Below are 12,524 nucleotides of genomic sequence, written 5' to 3' on the forward strand. Positions count from 1 at the left end.
AATCCATCGCAGCAATCGATTTTTTCCATCAGTTCACTAGGCCAACTTCAGCGAAAATACCCTTTCCACAGTGACGTTGTGTGCGGAAACAGAAAATAAATACTTGAATAATTTTGGCACTATTTTACAAAATCTGGACATAAATGGGTCTTGTCGGGACAAGAAGGTCCGTAACGGTGAAGCTCTCGATGTATTGGGACGGATGGCAATCCTACTCAAGGTTTAACTTCGAACAGCTCACAGAACAAGTTTTAAATCCTGTAGCATACTGTGGACAAAAAGTCTGAAAATATTGTCCGAAAGTGAACCCGCGTTTCTGACTCGGTACGGGGGATCAATGATTTTCACAGCCATTCATGATTATTTTAACATAGTAAAGCACTTCACTTGACTAATTAATTTTACTGTTCTAGGTAGAGATCATTGGTTTAATATCCCTTCGACGCAAACATCTTTAGAGATGGAATTTGTTTCTAAGTAAATGCTCAGCTTTCCGGTTTCACCGCATACTACATGTTCTAGGCTAACAGTACACATCAGATATCTACCTAATAACTTATAGAGAGGTAAAATAACGACTCATGAGATAGTTTTACGGACTCCAATACAGAAAAGCAGTCATCATTTATGATGGCGTCGTCTTTTCAATTTCTTTTTTGCTCCACTTTTTAGTCCACTCGTCGTTAGAGAGGCATTAGAACGCACCTATTCACTATGGCCCTTGGACAAGCTAACGAATGTGGCCGCAAAAGTGACACCAAAACGCTTGCCCTAAGCAATAACGGCTTGAATAGACAGAACTACTGAAACACGGTCAGCGCTTCTCTCGTGTGGGTATAAAAAATAATGAAACACGGTCTCGGAAAGTTTACGAATGGCGCCAGTAAGAACACTTGTCACTTTGGCACCACTGTTGGTTCAGTATTGCCCCGTTGCGTTTAGCGCAACAATGAACGTGGGTCAGAGGCGCCGTAACAGTTGATTGTTCCATTTCACAGCTTGGAGAAGTGCTAGTTGTTTGGAGACCACTTTGGATTTCGTCACTATGATAGATTTGGTTCGCAATCTGTCGGCTTTCCTGAAGCTCGAAAATGCTTGCACAGACAATAATGTGTTTCGCTTGCATTACAAGTTAACGTCGTTAATGTTAATAGCATTTTCACTGCTTGTGACATCGAAACAATATTTCGGTGAACCAGTTGACTGTATACCTGGAGCTCCGGACATTAACCGCGAGACTTTAAACACTTTTTGTTGGATCCATGCGACTTTCACGGTGGAGCGCCATTTCAAAGGTGTGCATAGTTTAAGATTTTTGCATTTTTAGGCCTACTTATCAATATTAGCGCACATTATTATTATTATTATTATTATCATTATTCTTTATCACTTCGCAAGTTGTGAGTACTTAATTTATTGTATTATTGGGTACCCGTACCACAGTATCCTTTTTTTACGGACATTATTCGCTAAGATACTTTTCACGTATTCTGCTTTTCTAGTAAATGCAGTGACTAGCTTTATCGTCCGAAATAACTCGTTTTAAATGTTGCAGTTTTTTTTGATCACCCTGATATGCAACTCACACCCGTTTTCATTGTTTCATGTTCTTATTTCAAGCATAGGGTACGGAGATACTGAATTTCATTATTTTCGGTACAGGGTAACTGCGCGTCGGTAACATGGACGCATCAAATCTAGTCATTGTACTCTAAACGTTTCAAAATATCCGTGTCTGTACATTTCAGCTGTCATAGTGCTATTTATTATGATTACTATTGCATGATAATTATTATGATTATTGTTGCGAAATTTTGCTATGGGAATTATTTCAATGATGTAGTTCGAAATTAAAATATTTTCCCATTTGCATATATGTTTGCTACCCCTCTACCCACAGCCTCAGATGGGAACTGAGCTGCATTTATACGCATTCTTTTCCTGTACTCACAGTCACAGATTGGAACTGAGCAGCATTCATACGTATTCTTTTATGTCTCCTATATGTAACACATAGAAGTAGTTAGTCGTAGTGTATTTACCTCTAGGCCTGCCTGTTACTATACTGTAGGTGGTGGAATACTTCTTTGTGTCAGCAATCTGTTGACAGTTGTCTGTGAACTATTCCATTTGTACTTGGCAGATGGATTTGGAATTTCGAAGTCTCGTCAAAGTGCACACACACTGGGCTGTTTTTCTACAATACACAAGAACTGTTTTATGATGTGTGGTACCGTAAGAAATGAGACCAAATGACAGAAATACATACTGCTACTACTGAATAACTGGCATGCTGGTGTACCATGATAGCGACTTTAGCAATGATGGGGTGTACAAGTCATGAAACCAGCTAGTGTCAGGAAATTCGTTCACAAACAAATAACAGTAAATCTTTCACACACAAAGCAAAAAAAAAAAAAAAAAATTGAAAGGGCCATGCTAATGTTTTATATCTATACATGGCATACATATGTTGTCTAGCATACACAACGTAAATATGTGCTCATTTAGGGCCCGTCTAAAAAAAGGACACGCCCGCATTTTCGACGTTAATTTAGTGTCCACATACATTTTCTCTATTTCTACTGATGCCCACATTTTTTTAGTTTCGGAAATTAAGAACTTACGATTTTTGCTCTCATCTCATATCTTAAAGAATTTATATTCTCTATGTTTGTTATTGAATTATATCATTATCATGGACTTACATGGAAGAATCTATAAAAATTTTGTTAGATAAAAATATTTAAATTTATCGTAAAAGATACTTGCTAAATTTGCATGTTCATAAAGTTTATATAATGTGATGGAAAATCAGAAAAAGGTACAGTTAGGGGAAGTCCAGTTAAAATGACATACCATTTTGTTTTTAGGTAGCTATTCCCTTATGAATTAATTTGGTAGTCCTAACGGGATTAGTCCAGATCTTGATAGGAGCGTAACACCCACTGTTTTGTGGCAATCATACTTCTTTATTTAAAGCCAAAAAACATCCAAACCTAATATTTATTACCTAGGCTATGCTCAGACAAGATATACTGCAATCATATATTGTTATTAAAAAAGATTCTAACATTGCCATATGTGATATGATGTCAGCAATATTTACGCTATTCTACCATCCTTCCAAGATCTAGACTACAGCCATCCTAAAAGCATGTTAATCAATCCCTTTGAGGGTTTCCCCATTTTGGGGGTTTCATAATATGGTAACCTTATGCTCATTAGACTGTTCCTTCTACTAAAGGGATTAACATAATGGGTAATTTCACATTTTGGAAGATTTACACATATTTCCACAATGTGTTACAGAAATAAAATCTCCAAAAATTGTGTTTTTGAACTTTCAGGCTCTGCGGGAGTGGACATTGTGAAACCAGGTGTTGCAACACACCAAGAGGGTAAGGACAAGCTGACATCTCAGCATTATTACCAGTGGGTGTGCTTTGTTCTGTTTCTTGAAGCTCTGTTCTTTGCCACACCTGGTTACCTCTGGAAAGCATGGGAAGGAGGTTGTATTCATATGCTTGCTGTTGATTTAGGTATGTAAACAATTTTGTACTGAATTATTATTTGTCAAGGTGAATTGAATTTTTGTACATTTTATCCCTTTTTGATGATGCTAAAAAAATTGTCTCCAAAAGGTCATAGAGTAGTAATAAAGCTCTAGTAACGCACCACAGTTGCTTCTGAGCAGTGTGTGTGTATTGAGCCAACCATTTAGTGACAGTTTTATGAATTCTGAGCTGCTTTCCACATTTGATTTTCGATTATTGTTTATTATTTTACGTGCACTAATTGCCAAATATAGTCTATTTGATATAAGCTCTGACCTCATCCTTAAGTTGGAAACTTATGTTATGAAAATCCCTTTAGTTTGTGTGATGTTACGTGAGAGAATCAGATACCACCTTATGTGAGAGAATCAGATGCCACCATATATGATGTGAGTTCATCGCGTAACAGAATAACAAATTAGATCCATACTATACATATATCTTTAAAGTTAAGGTATTCTCTTGATTTTTTAAAAAATTATTAATTACATCCTGTCAGTCTGAGATACAGTTTTCCTGATGATTCATGATGTGTCATTAGAAAATGTTAAAGCTGTAGCAGAGTTCAAATCAATAAGGAAGTATAGTGAAAATATTATCAACTAGTAGTGGCAAAAGTTATATATGTTTGTAATTATTTCACAAGAATACTTATTTATTTATTGTTTATTTAGCCTGACCAGATTAGGGCTGGAAGGCCTTCTCTCACATTTGACCATGAAAGCATACCAAGTATATTACAAAATATTCCAATAATTATAATAATGTCACTAATAATTGACAATAATCATGGTAATGGGCATTTAGAACTATATGGATTGGCTTAGCACATTTGAAGCTGTAAAGAGAGGAAAAGGAGCAGATTGAAGTAACAATGACAGTGGTTGTTAGGAAATGACAGAATGTAAACACCGAATTGCTGACAAGGGGCAAAGAAAAGTTATGGATGGGGGACTGATTAGAGGGATTGCTATGTGACAGAAAGTGGGTCATTAGCTGCCTTCTGAAGTTTGCAAGGAATTTAAAGTTTCTGATAGTTTGAGGCAGTTTGTTCCAAAGCTGTGTTCCTGATACTGAAAATAATTTAGAGAACATGTCAGTGTCAAGTGATGGTACAGAGAGAGTTTTACTTTGTTTAGAACAAGATTCCTGTTGTGCTGTTCAGATAATAGAGATGCTGACACCTTCTTATAGACTGCAGTTTTGTGTTCAGTGTAAGTTATGATCCAGAATTATCACCAAGTTCTTTTTGCAGAACAAGAAAATGTTATTTCTGTGTCATTTAGGATTAATGGTGGAAGAGATTTTCTGAACTGTGGGGTGGCTGGTTTTTGTGAGCAACTAAGATGGCTTCTGTGCCCTGTGCTCACCCTGGTAGTCGCAGGATATAGGCATTTACATGCTGGATGAATGTGCACATATTTGTTGGATTTGCACTATAAGTGGATGTCACTAGTGTGTAGGTGCTATTTGCTGTAGGAAACAATATTTGACACATCACTAGAAAGAATATTTGACTTATCACTAACATATAATGAGATGAGTAATGGGTCCAGTACTGATTTTCATAGGGACCCTGGTACTGCACCCCTCCATTGTGACTTTTCTGTTCCATTTATGACATACCATTGATGAAATGTAAGATATGAATGGAACCACTGTAAGGCAATTGAAGAGAGAAATATTTTCTTGTGAGTTTAGCTAGTAGTATGTGTTAAGTCAGCAGTGTCAACAGCTTTGCTGAAATCCGAAAAGCACATAGTGTAGTCTCCTGTTGTTTGTCCATAGCTTGTTTCACTCTTGTCGGTCACATTTTAAAAGAGCAGTCATCATGCTGTGATTGTGCCAGAAACTAGGCTGGTATTAGTTTTAAAGGTTATTTGACGTTAAATAATTAGTGAGCTGTTCATGAACTGTGTATTATAAAGCCCTGGATAATGCTGGTGGATTGCAAATGGGCATATAGTCAGAAGGTTGTTTGGCTGATTCCTTCTTGGGTAGTGGTTTTATGAGTTACTGCTTCCAGGCTGTTGGGAAGATGCTGGAGGTCAGAGAATCGTTAAAAATGTCCATTATTTTGGTACTAGCAGATCAGTGAGAAAACTGACATTTGCTCTCACTGTTAAATCATCATGAAAAATTTCTGTTTGTACCAGCCGCTGATACCGTAAGGGAATCGATGGTTTCTGTGCGTTGGTCAGGTAAAGATATCAGCATGATGAAACACTCATTTAGATCATCAATAGGAACTAGAGCAGATTTAAGTTGCCCATGGCTAGACCTTGCAGATTTTTCGACAGAACGGCAGGTCTTTGAAAATCCTTATTTAACTAGTGGGCATTCCTGAGTTTTTCATTCCTCACAGACTGATTAACTTGGTTGTGTAATGCATAGGTGCTTGTAGATGAGGTGATTATCAGAGGTTGTATGCCATTTGTGTTCCGTGTGCTGCATCTCTAACACTCGTAAGGTGTTTGTGATGGTCTGTAAACCATGGTGCAGGTTTTCTCCACATTCTTACTGTTTCTAGAGAAGTGTGTTCATCGTATAATTTATTGAGTCTTTCATTATTAATGTTAAAGTCATTTTCTGCCATAGTCTGCCATGAAATATTTAGATGTCAGCTATAAGCTCAAACACATTTATGTGCATCTTCGTTTTATGAGCACATCTTGCTCCACAAACCTTTCAGCATGATTTGTCTTGTATGAAACAGTGGCGTGTAGATGAAGATAATATGAATGAATTGAAACCAAAATCAGATTATGCTGGAAAATGAATTTGAAAGGAATTTTCATTAAGTGTGTTATTAAGACAATGTAGTTGCTTATTGTGTGGAGCTACATGCATATTTGTTAAACAAAGCAGTGGAGACAAAAAGAGGATACCATTTGTTGTGTTTGGCAGTATCTCTGTGCTGCTATTTGATGAAGTGCTGATTTGGCTGATGCACTAAAGTACTCCAATTTTTTTTTTTTTAGGAAACGATATTCTGGTAATGGTGTTGACGGAGTATGGAACAATGAAAATCATTATCCTAGATTGTCTTTGATAGGAAGCTCTGTTGTTTTGTTACCTTTGATTGTATGGTCAGTATCATACAGATTCTGAACTGCAGTTAATGATATAAAGAATACAGAAAAAATATCTTTTTACTATGCTCAAAGTAGTTTTCATACACTTGCATGAAAAAAATGAAAAAAAGCTGGATTGCAAACCTCACCTGAGCCATCTGACAGTACACAACAGTGGTCTCTCACAGAGCCTGAGCAGCTCTTTATGCTTGCCATAGAAACCTTACATCTAGTGTCACACAGCTCATGCGCTGCAAGTGTGTAGGTACCTTTACCAGTGGGAAGATAATCTAGGTGATTGGAGTTACTGGCATTTAATTACATCTGTATAATTAACCCTTTGACTGGTGTTGGTGAATTTACTGTTCACACTTCATCACTCCGCAAGTGCTGTTGATAAGTTTAAGCATGGCCTTGGGGATTTCCTTCAGTGCTGTTGATAAAAAAAGTCATGCCTCCTTGTTGACTCCTGAGTTCTAAGGGTGAATATCATCACCATTCAGGAGCTTTGCGTATTGCTGATGACTTTCAGCATACAACAGAATCTCCACCCCCATATCTCAGTAGCTTGTCACAGGTCTGGCTACTAATTTGTGTTTGGATGCTTAGTCTGTTTTGATCTCAGTATGCTGCATTCAACTTTGCTATGTGTCTTACTGTTCGTCAGGATTGGCATAACAATGCTTCTCTCATAATCTGTTCTACGAAGAAAATGAAAAGGTGTCATGGCTGCACTGATAAAGAGACTCTCAAAAAGTAACAGTGTGGATGAATTATTTGATGTCGACATAAGTGATAACTTCTCCACAAATTCTGGAAGTAACAGTCCTAAGCCACCTACTTAAGCAGGTGTAACATTAGAGTCTCATAATGTAATTCATAGTTGTTTCTAATCTGAAAATGATAGCAAGGTTTTGAACATGTTTTTAAAAATGGATCAGACACTGTTGAAAGAAACGCTATCTTTACATTTCTGCAGATTTGTAACAACCATAAATTTGCAGAGAAGTTTCAGAGTGAGCAACTATTTTTTGCACGTACAATAATGTTCATCCGAGTGGGGAAAAACCATTCAGAGACAGAAGGAGAAGAAATATTTAGCACAGGATGAGATAGGCCACTCATGTAACTGCAGTCGGGTTAGAAACACAAATGCAGGCTACTTAGGACAGGTGGCCCACTTTGGTGGTAATGACTTTGTGTTAAGCTCAGCATGTCTGTAGCATCCAAATGGTTAAGATAATAATTATTCATTATTTTATTTCAGGATCTCCAGTACTGGGAAATGAATGGAATCCAGAACGAAAGAACACTATTGTGGAGTACCTTGCTGACACAAAACTGCGCCCTTTTACAGTCTATGTCTTAAGATTTACTTTCTGTGAGATTCTAAACTTCATCAATGTGGTGAGTTCTGTATTTATATCTGCACAATAAAAAATGAAAGGATGTGTGTCCTATGCAGGCAGGTAAATTTCGCCCCTCACCAACTGCTCAAAGACAGACTGGTTGTCAGAAGCATTTCCATTCAAATTACCACTTTTTTTGTAGAAGTTGTGAATTGTAAATGAATCTAGATAGTCTTCTTCTGTTTCTAAATTATAAGATCCAATTTATCAGTGAAAATGATCAATTTTTTTGAAAATATAATGCAACAGTATAGATAAAAACATTATTTCCCAAGTGACAGCAAGAGAAAACATATATAAAGGTTAGTAAATGTGCAAGTGTTCAGAGACAGTGGCTCCTTCCTCTGGCAGAAGGATTGAAGGGTAAGGTAGAAGGAAAACTACTGGTGAGGTTTAGGAAATGATGACCACACCAAACAAGATTTGAAAACCTGAGATCTTAAAGGTGAAAAATAGGGTAATAAGCAAGATGGAGATTACTGACAAAGCATCACGCAAGAGTTAATAAGAGCTTAAAGCTAAGTGAACTGTATGTGGTAGAGGAGAAAAATAGACAGGCCAGAAAATAAAAGATAATAGAAAGCTAGTCTGCCTGCTTAGCTGAATGGTATTCATTTGCCGGCCATGCGATGGGCCTGGGTTTGATTCCCTGCCAGGTTGGAGATTTTATCCACTTGTGGACTGGGTGTTGTGTTGTCGTCATCGTCATCGACATGCAAGTCACCCAATGTGGCGTCATCTGAAATAAGACTTGCAAACCGGCGGCCAGACTTCGCCAGATGGGGCCTCCCGGTCAACAATACCACACGATCATTCCATTACATTTCATAGCCAGCTAAAAGTGTGTGAAGAAAGGAATAGTTACTGAAAAGATTAATTGCTGAGACTGAAGGAATTGATGTAAATTAAGGCCAGGTGGGTGGCAAGAATGAAGGACATGTTGTAATGCCAGTTCCCATCTGCGGAGTTTTTGAAAACTGGTATCAGGGGGAAGAGTCCAGATAGCATGTGTGGTGAAATAGGCACTGATGTCATGATTGTCATGTTGCAGCACATGCTCTGCAACACACTGTCTATGCTCATTCATGGTAAGTGATAACTTGGTGGTTCTCATGTCAATGTAAAAGGCGAAACAGTATTTACATAACAGCTGTTACATGACATGTTGTTTCACAGATGGTTCTCAGTTTGATAGTATGTCTTTTGCCAGTTACAGGGCCATTATTGGTGGTGGAGGAGGGTGCATGGGGCAAGTGTTATAGCAGGGTTGGTTGCCAGAGTAGGAGCCATAGTGTTGGGAAATGGGTGCAGTAGGAGTGAGGGCCCTACCAGGATACTGCAGAGATTTTGACTGGGAGTGGGGGGGGGGGGGGGGGGGTTACCTATTCTATGTGTGGTGCACAAAAGGGTCAGACAGAACTTTGGGGCACAATTTTAGGAAGTCATAGCCTTGTCAAAGTAATTAATTGATACATTCAAGACCAGGATAATAGTGACAAGAGGTGTGCTCCTAAGCTGATTTTCGAAGAGGTCAGTAGTACCAGGATTGGGTGTGATGGTGTGGGAAACCTGCTTTTGAACTAGGCGTGTGGGATAATTATGTCCACTGAAGGTAGAGGTGAGAACAGTGCTGTATTACTGTAAAGAGTCTTAATCTGAATAAATGCATTTTCCTCAAATGCCAAGGATGTGTGGGAGGGAATGTTAGACATGGAAAGGATGACAACTCAAAATGTAAGTACTGTTGTTAATATGTTTAATGTAAACAGAAGTATGTAGAGAGGATGAGGTCAACATCAAGGAAGGTGGCTTGGAATTTTGAATAGAACTTCATGATATTCTAACAATTAAATTTCACAAGAAGTTGGTGCCTTATTCACCACACTTGCTATCTCGTTTCTTCCCCAGACACCTGTTTCTCAGAACTCTGTAGGTGGTAATTGATGTCACAACATGTCCTTGGTTCTCGCTACCCATCTGGCCCTAATTTACATTATTTTCTTTGGTCACAGCATTTCTTTTCATTAACCATTTCTTGCTTCACATGCTTTTAGTTTCCTATATCTTTTACTTTCTAAACTGTTTATGTTTCCCCACCCTTCACTTCTGCCACATACGATATGATTAGCTTTCCGCTCTTATTAATCCCTGGGATGATGTTTTTTCAGCAATCTGTGTCTCGCTTATTACCCCATCTTCTACATTTAAGCTCTTAGGTTTCCAATCTCATCCGGTGAAGTCCCCAACATCCCACTTAATAAGTCTCCCCTGATCCAGGATTCTGGGTGACTTTTCCACAACCTCCCCATTTTTTAAATCTTGCCAGTCCGTTTCCTTCATCCTTCTTGCTTACCCCTTCAACCCTTCCACCAGAAGGGGCCACTGGCTCCAAAAGCTTGCACATTTACTTAACCTTTATATAAGTTTTCTCCTACTGCCACTTGGTGAGCAGATTTTTTATCTATCCAGTTAAACTTTATTTTCTAAATTAGAAGAGCTAGATGGCAGTAATTTGAAGAATCTCATTAACATAAATGGCTTGAGTAATAAATTACCACTAAAAAGTACAGTGTTTTATAGTTTCTGAAACAGTACAATGTTATGTAGCACCAGTTAAACTGGTTTCCCTCAGTGTCACTGCTTGGAATTGGAAAGTTGTATTTCGGCATATCTATAATGCACAGGAAGTCCGAGGACCTAAGTCTGCAGCAGGGAATGGAGGGGGAAGGGGGAAGCCTCATGTTTGTTTCATGGTAAACAACAAAATAGTTCTGAGATTTCATTACAAATGGTTCTAAGTACAGTTGATACTTGTCAGAGATATTTTATGTTCTGGCTTTCTTCAAACTGATATCTCTGTCTGGCAGGGCAGGATGTGAGCGGGACAGGTACAAGAACATTTTTCACTCAGTTGACTTTTCTTTTGGCACACACCCTACCTCTCACTCCTTTTCCCACACACATTTTCACCCGTGTTTCTTTTCGCTACTAATTGTGATATGTGCTGTATACAGCTCTTGTACTTGAATGCCCATGTCACCCATCTCAGCTCAGCACCTCAAGCAGCAACTGAATATTGTGATACATCATGTATAGAAATGTTATAGTTGTGGTACCTGTGGCACACCAAGTGAAGGCTTTGTCGCTTGGACCTTAAGCTGGCCCTGAAATTGTGTACAGCTTCTGAAGACTTTTTTCTGTGGGGGAGGAGCAGGTGGCAGCTACCCTCCCCTGATCCTCTTTGTGTATGCCTTTGGTGGAATGCTTCAACAACCAAATTTACTATACATGTTAACAAATCATACAATTTGATATCAATTGTGTAAATTCATCACTGGTGTTAGTATATGGATCTCAGGCATAAAAATATAAATTTCACAATCCACATGGTTATGGCTGCTAATGTGTCATCAATAATATTCATGTTTTTTTAGCCACATAACAAACAAGAACATTTTATCTATGTGAAAGTTTTTTCTCTGTTCCTTATGTGAGTCTCCAGCACAAAATTACTTATTTCACATTGAAAAGTAGGGAGTCTATAACCACATTATACAATCTGATTTTGTGGCTTTGCAGATAACATTACAGCTCAAATAGGAATTGTAGAAACAAACTACCTGAACTTCCATGTATCTTGTTGTTTGTTGCAGATTATACTTTGTCTTTCCTTGTATAATTTGCAGTTCTTTTCCTGTCAATTTCTCCTGAATCATTCTCAGTCATTTCTGAAAACTTTTCATAACTTTATTTGTAGCATTTCCTCTATCCCAGCTGTTAGAAATTCACATTAATTTTGTAAAACATATATTTGCACATTCCTCCATAAATGTGGTTATTGTTACCTTCACATTTTATTATGAATTTATTGTGGACTAGTTTATTGCTGTCATTAAAAACATTCCAGAGTGATTTCATTTTGTTAATTCCTTCTATCTCATTTGCTAACTTATTTATTGTTACTATAACTTTTCTGTACACCTTCCTGTAACTTCTTAACATATGGTTTCTAGGTTGCAATTTGGTATGCTGCTGCATTAAGGCCTCAGAGAGTTTCAAATGGCTTTCTTATGCCCTGTGTAATATATAAGAGGACTTACCAAACTTTTTAGCTTGCGGGCTCCTTTTTCAGGTGAAAATGCACAGTAGGCCCCTTGTCAGTCAAGCACACAGTAATTACACGTGTGGATGGATGTGTGTGTGTGTGTGTGTGCGAGTGTGTACCCCTTCTTTCCCCCTAGGGTGGTTCGTTCCGCTCCCGGGATTGGAGTGGCTCCTTGTCCTCTCCCTTGGAGCCCGCATCCTTTCGTCTTTCCCTCTCCTTTCCTCTTTCCTGGTGGGGCAGCGGTTTGTTGCGAGAGCTTGGGTTTCGTGTGTGTGTTTGTGTTTGTTTGTGTGTGTGTCGACCTGCCAGCGCTTTCGTTCGTTGGGTCACATCATCTGTGTTTTTGGATATATTTTTCCCACATGGAATGTTTCCCTCT

At 38.3% G+C, this 12,524-nt stretch overlaps 1 protein-coding gene across 1 annotated transcript in view; it reads left to right on the top strand.

Moving 5' to 3' along the window:
* The first annotated feature begins 1,045 nt into the window (after positions 1-1,045).
* Positions 1,046-12,524, top strand: part of LOC124775474 (innexin inx2-like) — an 81,152-nt gene continuing 69,673 nt past the window's right edge. Inside the window, exons 1-3 of the mRNA XM_047250306.1 lie at positions 1,046-1,295; positions 3,351-3,542; positions 7,899-8,038. Of these exons, the coding sequence (XP_047106262.1) occupies positions 1,046-1,295; positions 3,351-3,542; positions 7,899-8,038 (582 nt within the window). The remainder of the gene's footprint in view (positions 1,296-3,350; positions 3,543-7,898; positions 8,039-12,524) is intronic.

This window comes from Schistocerca piceifrons, chromosome 2, assembly GCF_021461385.2.
Source record: "Schistocerca piceifrons isolate TAMUIC-IGC-003096 chromosome 2, iqSchPice1.1, whole genome shotgun sequence".
NCBI classification, from domain to species: Eukaryota; Metazoa; Arthropoda; class Insecta; order Orthoptera; family Acrididae; genus Schistocerca; species Schistocerca piceifrons.